General features: G+C 49.7%; 4 protein-coding genes across 4 annotated transcripts; all 4 read left to right on the top strand.

Annotated features, from left to right (window-relative positions):
• Positions 1-618: 618 nt before the first annotated feature.
• On the top strand, positions 619-5964 carry FTJAE_9914 (iq domain protein; the record flags this gene model as incomplete). The annotated part of the gene is made up of 2 exons (XM_037356884.1): positions 619-5528; positions 5580-5964. 2 exons carry the CDS (start codon positions 619-621, stop codon positions 5962-5964), a joined length of 5295 nt encoding a protein of 1764 aa, XP_037202997.1.
• Positions 5965-11007: 5043 nt separating this feature from the next.
• FTJAE_9913 (choline-sulfatase) lies at positions 11008-12770 on the top strand (the record flags this gene model as incomplete). The annotated part of the gene is made up of 2 exons (XM_037356883.1): positions 11008-12554; positions 12659-12770. 2 exons carry the CDS (start codon positions 11008-11010, stop codon positions 12768-12770), a joined length of 1659 nt encoding a protein of 552 aa, XP_037202996.1.
• Positions 12771-13770: 1000 nt separating this feature from the next.
• On the top strand, positions 13771-14592 carry FTJAE_9912 (RNA polymerase II mediator complex component Med8; the record flags this gene model as incomplete). Its single annotated transcript, XM_037356882.1, has 2 exons — positions 13771-13901; positions 13959-14592. The coding sequence occupies 2 exons, from the start codon at positions 13771-13773 to the stop codon at positions 14590-14592; spliced, it is 765 nt and encodes a 254-aa protein (XP_037202995.1).
• Positions 14593-15446: 854 nt separating this feature from the next.
• On the top strand, positions 15447-16493 carry FTJAE_9911 (uncharacterized protein; the record flags this gene model as incomplete). Its single annotated transcript, XM_037356881.1, has 1 exon — positions 15447-16493. One exon carries the CDS (start codon positions 15447-15449, stop codon positions 16491-16493), a length of 1047 nt encoding a protein of 348 aa, XP_037202994.1.
• Positions 16494-17369: the final 876 nt, after the last annotated feature.

The raw sequence follows: 17369 nt of genomic DNA, 5'->3' as shown, positions 1-17369 counted from the left end.
CTTCTGAACCGCATAAAACCGACCATGTTGAACAAATGAGAGACTGCAAGGATAAACCAGAAAGACATAAAAGCGGATCATCAGCCGCATGTCACCAATCGGGACTAGGCATAGAAGCCGTTGCTGGGCGGTTGCCCGTTGTTTTGTTTACTCCGGCAAAGCCAACGCCCCGCCATCGGGTGCCTTGACGCTCACTCGCTCGCTATAGCATCCCATAGGTCCTAGAGTTCATTTTCTTGGGCATAAACTCGTCTTATTGCCTCGTCACAAGAACAAAGTGGCGGCATTTGCGCTGCTTGTATTGGGCGCTATCATCTTATTCTTTGATCCTGCAACACCTTGACTTTGGTGTTTGTTATTTCTCGCTTTTGCACTTTTATCTGCTGCACATAATTCAGCTTGTCTTGGATCTTGAAAGATTCCAAGCCGCTACGCCTTGATACAGCATTCCTCTGAACGAGACGAAGCCGAGCAACGCTCGAGACAATGCGTTAACGTCACAGACGGAAAATCGATTTACTACGTTCCTGAGCAGAGACTCCAAAGACAAAATCAAGAAAAGACGAGACAAGAGTTTGCGGGCTTGGCCAGCGACTCCCTTCTTAAAAGACTTGAATAATGTCGTCCCGTACCCATTACTTTCAAACTCAACACCATTCTCCAAGCCAAGCGCAATCGCAATCGCAACCACAGTCTCATCAACATCTGCGACCTCTCCGTCAGTCGCTTACAATCGACTTCGCCTCCAACTCCAACATCTCGCCCTCTCTCCTCAACCGCTTCCCCTCGACAACGTCATCCTCCGCTTCATCGGGCTACTCCCACGCCTCAGACCACAGCCTCAATAGTCAATATACGTCCGCCTCTAGTTCAGCTGGTCACGGAGCTACAGTGCATGGCCACAAGCGAGCGCAGAGCGATGTCAGGGCAAGAGCAAAGACCTTTGAAGCTGGGGAAAACATGACCTCAAAGAAAGCTCCCGAAAATATCTATAGCTCAGCTCGGCATTCTCTTCGTCCACTTCCACAAGCTCCAGCATCCACGCCTCCTTCAACGCCTCCCCATGCAGTCCCTCGCCATGATCGCGGTAAGAGCGTCGATATTGGCAAGCTGTCAATGGCGCACATTGATGGTCATACATCGCCAACAAAAACATCAACTTCACCAATCAAGACGTCGCCAGTAAAAACATCATCGCCTTCTCGCCCGCTGCCGATGCGACCAAATTCTATGCTGCTCACTCGATCCGACTCGTTTCTGCCACCAGAAGCTAACCAAGCTCCTTCATCACCCCATCATGTGCATAGCACGCACATAGCTCGGGATGAGTTGGAAGGACTGGGCAAGTCTTCCACAAGTCAATTAAGGACACTTTCGCGTCTCGTATCGTCTGACTCACCTGAAGACTTTACTATCACTTCACCAGCACAAGAAGTTGTTGGCTTGCGCGGCCGACGAAGATTGCAACGAGCTGATAGGAGCAATGGCGGCCAAAGCCAGAAGTCCACTGGCTACAGTTGGGAAGGGCGCAACTGGATGGACAAACAGCGCCAGTTCCTTCAGGCCTATGAATACCTTTGCCATATCGGTGAAGCCAAGGAATGGATTGAGGATGTCATCCATAAATCTATACCTCCCATTGTTGAGCTTGAGGAGGCGCTCCGTGACGGTGTCACGCTCGCAGAAGTGGTCGAAGCTCTAAACCCAGATCGGCGTTACCGAATCTTCCAACACCCCAGGCTCCAATATCGACACTCCGACAATATTGCTATATTCTTCCGATACCTTGACGAGGTTGAGCTGCCCGACCTGTTCCGTTTCGAGCTGATTGATCTATACGAGAAAAAGAACATTCCCAAGGTCATCTACTGCATCCACGCTCTGAGTTGGCTTCTATTCCGCAAGGGCATAGTCGACTTCAGGATAGGCAACCTCGTCGGTCAGCTTGAATTCGAACATCATGAACTGGAAGCTATGCAGAAGGGTCTTGATAAGCTCGGCGTGACAATGCCTAGTTTCGGAAATATGAGTGCTGACTTTGGTGTTCCTGAGCCTGAGCCTGAACCAGAAGAGACTGAGGAGGAAAGGATCGAAAGGGAGTTGAGGGAGAACGAAGAGTCCATCGTTGATATGCAGGCACAAATCCGAGGTGCTCTCCTTCGTGTTAAGCTTGGCGAGACAATGCAGACCCTCTGGGATGAGGAGGAGTGGCTAATAGACCTCCAATCTCGCATTCGAGGAGACTTTACACGACAAATTATGGACTATCGACTGCAGATGAAGCGCTTTGCTATCCAACTGCAGAGCTCAGCACGTGGATTCCTGGCACGACGAAGGTTGGATCGACGCGACCAGATCCTGGAAGCGCTCGAGCCCGATATTTTGGAGTTGCAAACCATGATCAGGGCCAACAAGGCTCGAAACCAGGTACGAAATGTGACTGCTCAGCTTGCGAAATGTAGAGGGCCCATCAGGGAGATCCAAGCAATCTCCAGGGGCTTTTTGGCCCGCAAGAACCATGTTGCGCAATACCAAGAGACTAAGAAATCTTCCGGTATTGTCGAGAAGCTGCAAGCAGCAGCCCGTGGAGCTTTGCTACGAGGCAAAGTCGACCAGGATCTCGAAGAGTTGGAGGCGGAATCCCCAGCGATTGTTGACCTGCAGGCAGCGGCCAGGGCTTTGCTGACTAGAACTCAGGTCAACCGCGAGCAGCAGCATCTACGCTCCTTTGGACCCCAATGGAAGAAGCTACAGGCCTTTGCCCGTGGATTCCGCGCTCGTCAGGACGACATGGCTCTAAGATCTGAGCTCAACAAACATAACCCTGCGATTGAGCAGCTCCAGGCTCTTGCTCGTGGACTCTGTGTTCGCCAGAATGACCAGGCACTACGAACTGAACTTAGCCAACACGCCCCAGCAGTCGAACGACTTCAAGCATTTGCCCGCGGACTCCGCGCTCGCAAAGACGACAAGACATTAAAAGCTGAGCTCAACAAGCACACGACTGGTGTTGAGCAGCTTCAAGCTTTTGCTCGCGCTGCTGCTGTGAGGAGAGATGTTGCTGATACTCTCGATGCACTTAAAGGAAACGAACCTGCATTCATTGGCCTTCAAGGTCTTATTAGGGCCATGCTTGAGCGCCAAAGGGTTGCAGCCATCCTTGAACAGCTCGAGGAGCAAGAACCTCAGGTCAGAGCCCTCCAGGGCAACATTCGGGGATTCCTGTACCGCCAGCAGCACCAGGCGTTCCTCGACGAGCTTGAATCTCATACCCCTAAGATCATTGATCTCCAGAGCATTTTACGAGCCATGATGGAGCGTGCTAGAGTCGAGGATATTATGGCCGAATTAGAGCAAGAGGAGGAATGCATTGTTGCCTTCCAGACCGCAGCCCGAGGTTTCATCGTAAGGGCTCGGTTTGAGGAGAAGAAGCGCTTCTACAACGAGAACATGCAAAAGGTCATCAAGATCCAGAGTTTTGTCCGTGCCAAGGTTCAAGGCGAGGCTTACAAGAGCTTGACCACTGGAAAGAACCCTCCAGTCAACGCCGTCAAGAACTTTGTCCATCTTCTTAACGACAGCGACTTTGACTTCAACGAGGAAATCGAGTTTGAACGTATCCGCAAGACAGTCGTTCAGCAAGTTCGACAGAATGAGATGCTGGAGAACTACATCGATCAACTTGATATCAAGATTGCCCTCCTGGTCAAGAACAAGATTACACTTGACGAAGTCGTGAGGCATCAACACAACTATGGAGGCAACTCAATGCACTTCATCGCCAACAGCTCCATGTCTTCTGCCAACCAGTTTGATCTCAAAGCACTCAACAAGAGCTCGCGCAAGAAGCTCGAATCCTACCAGCAACTCTTCTTCAATCTGCAAACACAGCCACAGTACCTCGCTCGTCTGTTCAAGCGCATTCGTGAGCAAGGAACAGCTGAGAAAGAGTGCAAGCGCATTGAGTTGCTGATGATGAGCCTCTTCGGTTATGCCCAGAAGCGACGAGAGGAGTACTATCTGCTCAAGTTGATTGCTCGATCAATTCGCGAGGAGATTGTCAGTGCGCGAGATGTTCAGGACTTCATCCGCGGCAACTTCTTCTGGTCTAAGCTTCTCAACAACTACACTCGCTCACCAAGAGATCGCAAGTACCTTCGAGATCTTCTCGGTCCTCTAATCAGAGACAACATCGTGGAAGATCCTGCTCTGGATCTTGAGAGTGATCCCATGCAAATCTACCGATCAGCCATAAACAATACTGAGCTGGCCACCGGTCGACCTGATCAAAGGCCACTTGATGTTCCTCGAGAAGTTGCTATTCGCGACCCCGAGACTCGCCGCCTGTTCATCGACCACTTGCGTGATCTTCGAGAGATCTGCGACCAATTCTTCCTCGCCCTTGAGGACTTCCTGCACAAGATGCCTTATGGCCTTCGATTTGTCTGCAACCAGATCTTCGAGAATCTACGACAGCAATTCAAGCGGGAACCCCCTGAGAACCTTCTGCAGGTTGTCTCCAGCTGGCTTTGGCGATTCTACTTGCAACCAGCAGTTGTTGCCCCTGAAAACGTTGGTGTCATTGAGAAAGCACTGAGCCCTCTGCAAAAGCGAAACCTCAGCGAGGTCGCCAAGGTCATCAGCCAAATCGCTTCTGGCCGACCATTCGGTGGTGAGAACGTGTACCTACAACCCCTGAACGCTTTCGTTGCAGAGTCTGTCGAGCGCCTGCATCAAATCACTAGCGACCTGATCGCAGTGCCTGATGCCGAGAGGACATTTGATATTGATGAGTTCAACGACCTTTACGCCAAGAACAAGCCAACATTATACATCAAGATGACCGACGTCTTCTCCATTCACAACCTGGTGGCCGCTGAGCTTCAGACAATGTGCCCCAACCGTGACGACGTCCTGCGGGAAATCATGCACGATCTCGGCAGTGCTAAGAATAACGAGAACGAGATGAACGCTGCGGGCTCTTCAGATATCCATATGTTCTTGACACCCAAGCTCCACGATGTCGACGACCCTGAGGCTGATGTCAAGGCACTCTTTATGGAGACCAAGCGATGCGTGCTGTATATTATTCGTGTGCAGACTGGTGCCAATCTCCTGGAAATTCTCGTCAAGCCCATTTCCCCAGAGGATGATCACAAGTGGCGCATGCTCCTTCGCGACGAGTTCTCCGTGGGCAGCAACACTCGTGGAGCCTACTCTGATGCCAACATGATCGACGTAACACGCATGACATACCAGGAACTCAAACGCACAGCTCTAGAGAACATCATGCGACTTGAGAAGCTGGGACGCATCACCAAGCACAACTACTACCAGGATGTCCTTAACGCCATTGCGCTCGATATTCGAACAAAGAGCCGCAGAAGGGTCCAGCGACAGCGGGAGTTGGAAGGTGTACGCATGACATTGAGCAACTTGCACGAGAAGGCCAAGTATCTCGAGCAGCAGCGCAAGAGTTACGATGACTACATTGAGTCAGCAATGGCGACCCTGCAGAACAAGAAGGGGTAAGTACCTTTAGTAACGTTACTGTAATACAATGACTAACATTTCGATAGCCGCAAGAAGTTCTTGCTACCCTTCACCAAGCAATACAACCACCAGCGTGAACTGGAACGTAGCGGCCGTGTACCCAAGTTCGGCAGTTACAAGTACAGCGCGCGTGCTCTCTCCGAGAAGGGTGTCTTGGTGTCATGGAGTGGCATCAACGACTTTGAGAAGATCAACATGACCATCTCATGTGACGAAGTAGGTGTCTTCAGCCTTGAGGGTTCGCGAGGACACATCCAGATCCCCGGAGCCAGTGCTCTGGTGCCCATTGAGGACCTCTTGCAGGCTCAGTTCGAGGCGCATCAGTTCATGACTCTGTTCGAGGGCAGTCTCAAACTCAACGTTAATCTGCTGCTGCATCTCCTCTACAAGAAGTTCTATAGAACTCAGTAAGAGGCAGGGCTGTAATCTATACTTCTACCGGCTGGCCCCTGGAGGGACGGTCCGAAACCACTTTATAGGAGGCGATATATGTCAGACGATACCTATGTTTCAAGGAAGAAGGGGGGAAAGACTGGACGAGCATTGCAACTGGCGTGATGGGAAAGGGTGTTTGTGTGACAGACAAAGTACTGGTGTTTTTCAGGCTGATTTGTATGGGAGGAGCGTTAGCGCACAGGGTGCATCACTACAATGACGGTAAAATATGGCAACTCATGACGGATTTTAGGGCATTGGAGTGAAGTCGGAAAGGGGATATTGCTTTTTTTGTATTCATTCTTCTTATTGTTGCTTCATGGTTGACTGAGCAGAGATGAGCGAGCTAGCAAGCAAGCAGGCGAAGCTCGATGTGATGGAAGAAGGGTTGAATTGTTAGGATATCAGTTTGATTGGCACAATGCATGAAATGTCATTAAAGTTCATGTTTTATATCTTCTAGGTATTGTAATAACCGCAAACAGTAAATAACGAACTGTATATTCAACGCATCATTGTTCGCTTCATGTCCTTGTGATCCTAGAGTTGTCAGCACACAACAAGAGAGTTGTCTTCTCGAGGGAAGAGGTTGTCGGTCATCGGCTGTCGGTCATCGGCTGTCGGAGAGGCTAAGCCATGATTGGCCAGTTAACAGTAGTTTCACGGAAACTTGCGCAGGAGGAGACAGAGCCAGCTAGGACAACCTTTTGGTGGAGAACAGAGCAAGCTAACAGGGTTCTCCTTGAGTCCAGCCCAACGAGAAAGAGAGGCAATCTTGATAGGCATGTCTCCGGGAGTTTGGCTTGCTGGAACTACTGTAGGCAGCAGATAAACCTGCTAGGGGATAGATGAATGGATCAACGAGGGCGAGGATTCGGCTCGTATCAGGGTCCAGAGGAGTAGGCAGCAGGCTAAGCACAAGAAGGGAAAGGAATGTGCATAGGCCATCAATTTGAGGATGGCTGGCAAATAATGGTCGCGTGAGGTTTGCTCGGTGGCTAGTTCTTTGCCGAGAACTTAACTAGAAGTAATCTCGAGCCAGGGTTGTCTGTGAGCGGTAAAGAACGGCTTGCTAGGTTGGCGGCCGGTTAGTCAAGACGACAGAAAGATAAGCATGGCTTCGGTCAAGCTTTTGGGCCGAATACATGGGACAAGTGCTACGGTGCATTACTACCAGTCATGGTATTTGGTCAACATCCCTCCCTTGGCACAAGGAGCCAATCGAACATTCGTGTTTTCAACGTCTTCGGATGGCGGTTGAGAGCCAGGCGCAATCAAGGAGACGAGGCGACTCTGGGCTGGAATCTGCTTATAAGCATATTCTGCTGGCTCCCGTCCTAGACGGAGGTGACCTGGACTCGCTCGATACGACCGTGGGGTAGTTTCTCAGGCAGTTTGTTTCAATGACTCGACCATCAATGCATCTGGACAAAATGTGACCAAAAAATTCCCAGTTCGCACGCGTGGCAGTCAATGAGTTGTTCTTGTGCTGTGCAACACAACGTTTCGTTTCTCGGCTCTTCGTGGTGGGCTGATAAGATGTGTCCAGCCGACATGCGGCTCGTGAAGTGAACAACGACTTCAGCCAAATCCTTCATTTCAGACCCTGATACTTTGAAATAGCCGGGACCAAAGGGATTGCTGCAAACAAAGCTGGAGCTTTGTAGAAAAGATGAAACAGATCGAGCCGGGAGACCCGGCGGGTCAATTGAAGGATTTCAAGGACAGGAAATGGTCCGATATTTCAATGTCGACATCGGGAGTTGGAAAGAGGTGATTGTCTCCATATTCGGCAACTCGATACCCAATTCCAATCAATTAACTTTGGGTTGCAGGCGCTTAGTCCATGATGGCCGAATTGCTAGGAAAGTGGTTGACAGCCCCAGGATTGCACCATCGCAAGCTGACAAGGCGTTATGGCACTAAGGGAAATGAGCTTGGTGTGTCCCAAGTAATGCCTTTGCCGGTGTTGGGCGTATATTCCCATAGCCTCACAACAACACATAAACTGACAACGAAAACCGGCGTTTCAATACTCGATTGTCTAATATTTGCTGATTGCTCTGCTTTGTTCTCTCATTTCCTGACCTTGTTCTCGTCTCTAGCCGAACGTGTGGTCAGACGGACACCATCGCCGGTGGGAGGGAGGAGGAGGATACGAAATGCGTGCGTGTCAGAACGAGCGAGAGCGGACATTTCGGATGCGTACAGACGCAGGACGTGGCGGGCGGCGGAATGGCGAGCTGATGAATGCAACAGGAGGGGATTGTCGTCTTGTGGATCGCGTGAGGGTTGTGAGAATTACCTATACAGTGACTTGACACGGTGGGGAGAGGGGTTAGTTTCGCGGGGCCGTACAGTACCGTGTAGGATATCCATGCACCGTATAGACAATTCTTGGAGGTTGAAATTTTCGAGACCTAGGAGGTGAAAGGAAGTGCAGATAAAGGATGCAGGGACCGGCTTATGGCGTAAGAGGGCCAGTGCGTCGTTCAAACCCGAGGACGGTGGTGCTTGAACAACCTTTACACCCACTAAAATCGAGGCCGATTCTTGGAAAGATGGTGGGACGAAGCGCATCCTTATCACTGAGGCTTGCATGCTGCATCGTCGGATTTGCACGAAACGGGGGACGACAGTAGACAAGGCTTCGACAGGCGCATGTGGGGAAGATGAAGGCGACTGGTACGACGGCCGGCATGTGCGTGCGTTGAGACTGATGCATCAACAACATCACGACGATGTTATAAGTCGAACGCGCCAAGATGTGGGCGACGGAGATCGTGGTCCATGTGATGAATCGACGCATGGACATTGCTATGGCTGTTGATAGACATACTGGTAGCTTCTGTTTCACGGATGAGGGTCGCACTATGCATCCAATGCCTAGGTATGACTGATAACCATGATGGAATTATCATGTTGGCAAGATCTTGTCCTTGCTGCTGGAGGAGGAGCCTACATGAGGCTGTCGGAGAGCGTTACATATGGATGACTTGTCAACCGGGAGCTATTTAGGACGTTGCGATGTATGATGTATGATGATGATGCTTCTCGATCATGATGGGATGGATGGAGCAGAAGTGGCTTCGCGGCTGGTGGATGATAAAGCAGAGAGCCTAGAGAGTCTAAGGCAGAATAGAGAGGTGAGAGAGAGCTCGGGCCGGGGTAAATCTGCACTAGAGTTCCAGCTGTCAAGCTCTGTGGGTTCTGGGCTTGGCCAGGGAAGGACTGGGCAAGAATTTGATGAGCCAATCGTGGTTGGGTGCTGGCCGAATCGAGTAGTCGCTTGGAACCCCTGCGCTGCCAAGATTATTCCCTTGTAGTTGCATAAAGTAAAACAGATCCAGTGGGATCTTTATTTTTTGGCTGGCGATGATCAAATGACAACAGAGACAACTCAACAGGTATTACACGGCATGAATCTAATAGACTTGAGTATTAAGTTTGTGTGAGCCTCAACTTATACATCTAAACAGGGCTTGGAGACCCGATGTGCAACGTTTCTACCCGTATCTTGCGTTCTCAGTCTCACAGACGTGGGATATGCACCATCAGTGTAGTGGCATTGGCTCAAGAATCTTCGTAGACGGTTATCTACATACCGCCGCCGTATCTCAGAAGCGTTAACTGGAATCAAGAAGAATACGATAGACAAAGCAAGGGTCGGTAGGTCAGTAAATAAGTGAGCATGTGGTATGACTCTCATTTCCCGTATCTTTCCTAAACACCATCATTTTGTAAAATGGTGGTGTATTAGCTAGACATTACATTCAATTGTGTCTACGGAGAAACACAACGATACCAAGCGACGGGTTGATGATGATGATAACCAAAAAAGGTTATCTGAGAACGAACAATGCATACGTGTTGATCACGATCCTCGTGACTCAATTTGTGTTCATGATAAAAAGAAGTCTTGGTCCAAGACGTCGGGTTCGAGGTTGGCCTCAAGAATAAGGTGGTATTTCGGATAATTGCATGTGCTACTGCACCCATGTTCTGGAAAGAAAACCTCACACGCCCCCCCCTAGACTCATCTACAGATCCTCTTTCTGCATGATGGGGATTTCGGACACGGTTTATTGGAATAACCCCTGGCTATTGCTGCCGTTGCTGCTACCGTAGGAGACACACCCCTAAAGCTAAGCTACTGTGGGCCCATGCCCAACCAAGCCCACCGCTATGAGCCGCCTCCACATCAAAAAGAACTTAGACACACCCCAGCTCATTTTCAACATTACCTTACCTGACTGTTCTCTCTTGTTTCTGGCTGATTGCTTTGCCTCTCAAAAGTCAAAAGGATTGGCAAGATGAGACGAGACAAGACATTGTTCCCACTCCCTTTTCGATTGCAAAACTTGTGGCGTCAATCACCTCACCGGTTGCTATTCCTCTTTTGGCCTCTTGTCATCGGGATATTCACATTAGTTATCTTCTTATTTCCCACCAAATGCTCGCTCGCCCACGGCATTACTCACCCTCGTGTAGATCTACTTATTTTCCCCATTCCTCCACTCCAACTGACCCCTGTGAGATGATAAATTCATACGCCGTGTCTGTGTGCCAAGGTGTTGCCTTGCCTCTCCGTACCGTACCGTGCCCTCCGCTCATCGCCCACCTCCTGCTCTAGGCTCTCAATCTTTGATCATAGCCCTAACAGGGATATCACGAGACTACTCCCTTGATAAACTAATCTAGCACCTCTCCGCATTCACTTACTCACGAGGCTTCGGGTTACCGCTGGCTAGAAGCATTAAGTCGACTTCCATAACAAACCCTAGCTAAACTCCACTCGTCGACTTACCTCCTGCATATCTCTCTATCTATTTAACCACTCACTCGCACTCACTTTTTACCTTTCAACTCTTCTTCACTTAACTCTTATCCTTCAATACTTCTTTCTTCAAGCACACAATTCTAGATACCCATCTCTAGTGCTTGAAAGCATCAAACTATCTCAAGAGATTCTCATTAAGATCTTATATTTTACCATCCATTAAATCGAATCAGATAACAATGGCTCCTGATCTGAACTCCCTCCCCCCCTCTCACGGGGAGAGCATGGCTGCTCCTCAACTCACTTCAGAGTCTGAGACACCCAACATCCTCTTTATCATGGCCGATCAACTGGCTGCTCCTCAACTCAAGATGTACAACCCCAACTCTCAGATCAAGACACCAAACCTCGACCGTCTTGCTTCAACTGCTGTTCAGTTCGACTCTGCTTACTGCCCCTCACCACTCTGCGCCCCCTCACGCATGAGTTTGATCAGTGGCCAACTACCTATGAAGATTGGGGCTTACGACAATGCTGCCCAGATTGGCTCTGATGTGCCAACTTATGCCCACTACCTTCGTTCCAAAGGTTACCACACTGCTCTTGCTGGCAAGATGCACTTCATTGGTGACCAACTTCACGGTTACGAGCAGCGACTTACCAGTGATATCTACCCTGGTGACTTTGGTTGGGCTGTGAACTGGGATGAGCCTGACACCCGTCTTGAGTGGTACCACAACGCCAGCTCCATTCTCCAAGCCGGTCCCTGTGGCCGAAGCAACCAGCTCGACTACGATGAGGAGGTCATGTTCAAGAGCACTCAGTACCTTTGGGATCACGTTCGAGAGGGACCCAAGAAGCGACCTTTCGCATTGACTGTTTCGCTTACTCACCCACACGACCCTTACACCATTACCAAGAAGTACTGGAACTTGTATGAAGATGTCGACATCGCTCTACCTGAGGTCAAGATGAACAAGGAAGACCTTGATGCCCACAGCCAACGCCTTCTCAAGGTCTGCGACCTTTGGGACCAAGACTTTTCAGAGGAGCAGATCAAGCGCGCCAAGCGAGCTTACTACGGCTCAGTGAGCTATGTTGACGACTGTATCGGTCGCCTTCTTGAGACACTCGAGGATGCGGGTCTGGCCGAGAACACCATTGTCATCTTTAGCGGCGATCACGGCGACATGCTGGGTGAGCGTGGACTCTGGTATAAGATGAGCTACTTCGAGTCATCTGTTCGAGTTCCCATGTTGATCAACTACCCCAAGCTATTCACTCCCCACCGTGTCACCCAAAACGTTTCAACTCTCGATCTTCTACCAACTATCTGCGACTTGGTCGGCACTAAGCCATCACCTTACTTGCCAATGGATGGAATCAGCATGCTACCGCATCTCGAAGGCCGCGAAGGTCACGACACTGTTATCGCAGAGTACACTGGCGAGGGTACTGTTCGTCCTATGATGATGATTCGACGAGGTGATTGGAAGTACATCACCTGCCCAGCCGATGAGCCTCAACTTTACAACCTTGCACGCGACCCCAAGGAATTGGACAACCTCGCCCGCTTCAGAAAGGTTGCAACACAGACACCCGAGCAGGAGGAAGCCAAGGAAGTCTTCCACAAGTTCGAGGCCGAGGCCCATGCTCGCTGGGACTTTGACGAAATCACCGAGAAGGTCCTTCTATCTCAGCGCACACGACGAGTTGTGTGGGACGCCCTCAAGGAGGGCGAGTTCACTAGCTGGGACTTCAACCCCGATGATGATGGCAGGAAGAAGTAAGTGGATAATCCAAACCCTCCCCACAAGTGATCATTGCCCCGGAAAGCCACGAAATCACATCATCGCATAGTTTAAGACGTGCTAACGCCATACGCCGCAGGTACATCCGCTCCACCATCCCTCTTGATGATCTGGAACGCCGAGCTCGTTATCCGTTTGTTGATGCCAATGGATACGAGAGCAAGGCCGTGTCCCATGTTCGCAACAGCTAAATTTCACACCCCCAAATACTAATGACTTATGACCGAGGTATCCTTTGATTCGGCGTTTTCACCTTTAGCGGTTATTCTTGATGTTATTACAGCATGGAAGATGTTTGAATTATGACCTCTTTTTTTCCTTTTCGCATCAAGCATAGCCAGCTATGATTTCTTGTATTAAAATTGATTAAAATCTATAAATTGATTGAATGAAACTATAATGAGCTTAAGAACTGTTGGTGTACCTTTCGGCCTACCTGTCTACCAGTCAATCTAATTCTGTAGCCTAGAATCTTTCAGCAACGTCAAGTTGATATCAAGCTAGCAGCTGTTTGTGACGATTATCAATCAGTTGTCAGATCACCATGAGCTGCGAGAAACATCCGACCAATAACTTGGATATCCAAATCATTCGCAATTCCAATAATATCACAAATGTCATCCTCCGAAACAGCGGAGTGTCGGTTTCCGGGCCCGATGCGGCCGATCGCCCTGTGAGATCGACGTCGTTACGGCGGCATCCACGGAGCTTGTCATGTAAGCGCAGATTGTGTGATTTTGGCGCTCATGTCGCAACATGGCCCATGACGTTGATGAAATTATCAGAATCTGGGGTGAGTGGAGAGATCTCCGCTTGTTTCAGGGTCTAGGCGTTGTATTAAAAAAAAGTTCCGTACGGAGTAGGGTGTTGATATAAGGGGAGGCTTTCGTGCCTGAACTGCCAGGCTTGATATTTGAGCTCAGCTCTTGGGGAAGCTCCGCTACACCGAGCTCGGTGTGCACACGGTGAGGAACGCGCTTTGTTCTGGAAGCTTTGAAATGCCCCGCGTCAAACCCGAATTTCTTTTACAAACATCCAACACTTTAATTACCAAGCATCAGGAGCTTCCTACCTTTGGAGTAGCATTGGCTATCAATATAGCATATTTTTGCAGCATCCTTCGCCAGCTGCAAACCATTCACGACCAGTAGAAGAAACCATCTGCATCCTACCACTTCCGGCGAACGCATCATGGCCACTCTCAATCTAGATGACGATGAGCTCAAAGCCCTTGAGCAGACACTGAGCAAGGTAGCTCAACTGTCTAGCAGCGTACAGAGCTTCAGGCAGGATCTACTCAAGAGCAACCCTCTGCCACCTCCGTATGTCTCTACATCGCATCGCGCCATCATGAGACAGCAGCTAATAAATACCAATAGAAAATCAATTCAGGCTTCAGCCAAAATTCTTCAAAAGAACCTCAAGTCGCTCCTAGAGAGCACGAACGAAAATGCAGACCTCTTTAATCGCATGGCCATCCGACCCTCGACGAACTACCCAGGCCGAACTCAAGAAAACGTGCTTCTCCAACTCCTACGCAAGAAACTCGAGCCTGATGTCGAAGAATTCGTTAGCCAAGGTCTTGAAACAGCACGGCTCGCTACACCCGAGGGTCTGGAATCTCTAGAACAAATCTGGCGGGAATTGCGAAGTTGGCTCTCGGACCGGGTAATTCATTTCATATCGACTGAGAACAGCGATCCCTATACAGCGGAAGAACGTGAAAATGGAGTCAAAAACGTACGGACCGGTCTACGAAGGCCTATAGATGACGATGAAGAAGAAGAGGACGAGGAGGAAGGCGACGAGGAGGAGGAAGAGGATGAGCCAGAGAAGCCAGATATCCCGGAAGTCAAGGTACGAGGAGCGGAACCAGAGACATTGCTTTGGTTTGCGGCACGGGGAGACTTTGAGGTGCCGCGCAACGTCGAGTATGAGCGCAAAGTGGATGTCTACAAGGGGCTGCAAGGTATCAACATACCACCTAGTGACCAACAGCCGCAACAACCTTAGCAAGGCTTTGTTCCTTCATGAGCAAGTGATCTGATGGTCGAACTCAAAGGCGTTGTGGCGTTCTGCCATCAGGTTGGCAAGCTATTTTAGCTCAAAGGCGTTTTTGATGGATTGCGAGTGAGTGGTTTGGTGTTGATATACCCAGTTAGTAGTGAGATAAGCTGACGGCTGTTTAGGTCTGATGCATTAAGATAGCAGTATCTAGTCGGCGATCAGAGACGGGCTTCCGAGTCCTAATGTATCGCTTCGACTGTTCATACAATTTGAAAGCAGTGCATTACACAGTTTATACAGTCTTGTTGCGACACTTCTCCACAATACTCATACGAATATCTGGGCACTGTTGCTTCTTGACCAGACTGAGAACAGGACATCTCAGCTTGAGTTGGAGACATTGAAAACCAATTGGTATTCTAAGCTGACCTCATTCAAATCCTCATCCTCAGTTCTATATAGATATTAGCTTCAAGCTAGAGAGAGCTTCACCGCGCCAAGCCCAGGTTGTCCAGTAAGCTGACCTGAAGACGGCTGTGGCCGATTCGCGCGTGCATCTGCATCAATCATTCGTCGCCATGCTCAGCCATGTCGTCACTCAAACGTCCTCAGCGTCAAAGCTACACATTCCCCGCGTTTTTTGACAGCGCATGGCTTGAGCTCACGAGACTGTTGCATTGAGAAAAATATCGGGACAATTGATAACCTTATCTGAGCGTTGTGCTTTCTGGCACTACCGAATATTGGAGACATGATGGGCGGGCTACCTACTTATACAGCTGTGAGGAGAAGCTGGACTCAACATCATCTCCTCATCATCACTCCCTGAGCTGCCATCTTCACGCAATTCACGCTCCGTGATGATGGCTTCTTATCAAATATGGTGCCACGGCGCTGGCATGCCTCCTAGTACATATCGCCGTATCCCAGAAGCGTCTCAACCGTACCTGGAAATCTTGCCGATCGGTGAAGCCGTGCCACGCACGATGCCGTGCTTTGCGACCGAGAAAGCTGATAATAAACTCACTTTCCTGTCATTGCCCCTCGAAATTCGGCTTAATATCTACCACTGGCTTCACCTCATGTGTCCAGTTCGCCACGCACAGCTTGCACCGTGGTATCCAACCCCAGTTCATTGTCAATACATTGTCCACAGAGTTGGTGCAGACACTGCAAGTGAAGAGGATAAAACGAACCGTGACGAGCAAAAAGACCTGGGGCTGCTGTCGCCATTCCGTCCCCTCTCGGGTCTTCCTACCAGCCTCCTTCGCACGAATCGCCAGATTTACAGCGAAGCACGTCTTTTACCGTTCACACAGAACGAGTTTGTCTTTGTAAACTGGTTCGCATCAGGCCTCTGGGCTGCCCGTGCCTTCACTCGAGCCCTAGCTCCATGGCAACGAGGTTCTCTCCGCTATGTTCGACTAGAAGTACTTGCACGAGATGTAGTGGTCGGAGGCGCAGGTCGTGAGGAATGGCGCGCCCTGTGCACTGAATGGGCATCCGGAGTCAGAGGACTTCGGATGAAGATGGTTCTCGGAGCGAGTACATCGGTAGTGACAGGCCCAGAGTTCGGAGGCGGAGTGGGGCGCAGGGCCGAAGCGGCACGGCGATGGGTCGGCGAGGGACTTGCCCTGATGAAACGACTGGAGAGGGTTGAGATGGAGGTTGTGGCGAGAGAATTGAGCGCCGTGGACAAACTTGAGTGGTGCGAGACGCTGCAAACAGAGTTGAGGGAGGCAGGACTGGGAAGGACTGTGGTTGTGTGCACTGAAAAAGTACAGGAGAAGATGGAATGGATCAAGAGTGAGGTTGCATGGAGAAACCCAGAGACTGAAGTCGGAGCTATCACGGAGGCCATGGCAAACAATTTGATAGCGGAAAGGGCTACAAGATCTCGTGCATAGTTGTTTGCGTGGGAATGATGGGTCATGAGTTATGCCTTTGGAGTTTTTGCTGGCCAAGATTGGTTATCTGCATTAGCATCGGTATGGTACTGTTACGGAGTTGAAGCATACGAAATTGAGTTATGGGCTGCATATTATTGGCTTTTGTACTACACTGAGAATGATATATCTTCAGATGCCGTTTCTGCCCTCTGTAACCTGTTGATGCCCATTGTGTCATGTAAATGATATTACAGATACTCTGATGAACAGGAAGACGTCATAAGAAACACAACACCTTGGTCTGTCCAATTGGAAATAGCCCAAGCCAATGCCAAGTTTCAACATCTGACCGTTGACGGCCGTTCCACAAAGCAAAGTGTAACGCCCAGAACAAAGGCTGCTCCCACACCGCCTACAATAGCAAATCCGAAGCTATTCGAGGCATGTATAGGCTAAATGCCGAGGATATCCACGAACAAGATAAGAAAAAAGTGACGATGAATAACAGTAATAATTGCATAAGATAAGCAAATGGTGCTGTAGTAAGCCCGGGACAATAATTAGGACGTCTTTGTATGGATCTAGCCCATGTGACTTCGCGCGAGTCTCGCCAGACTGTGCCGCATGAGTCACGTACCGTAGTAGCACTGCAAACGCGGAGTCAAACTTTCTTTTATCTCTGAGCGATAACGGGGCGAGACTCTTGTTCTACTGTGTTAGTAATACTCCGTTTGTGTTTCTTCGTTATAAATTGTTGTTTTGAATCAAGTTGAATCCTTCAAGCCTCATTCTTTTTGTTCAAGTTGGCATCCAATTGGCGATTACTGAACCCCGCCTCCACACGACGGCGCAGTATCGAAACCTCCACCTCGAGTTTCGTGTGTTGCGAAACGG

Source organism: Fusarium tjaetaba, assembly GCF_013396195.1.
Source record: "Fusarium tjaetaba strain NRRL 66243 chromosome Unknown NRRL66243_c0000227, whole genome shotgun sequence".
NCBI lineage: Eukaryota > Fungi > Ascomycota > Sordariomycetes > Hypocreales > Nectriaceae > Fusarium > Fusarium tjaetaba.
Note: the sequence above shows the minus strand (reverse complement) of the source record. Positions and strands in the feature narration are given on the sequence as shown.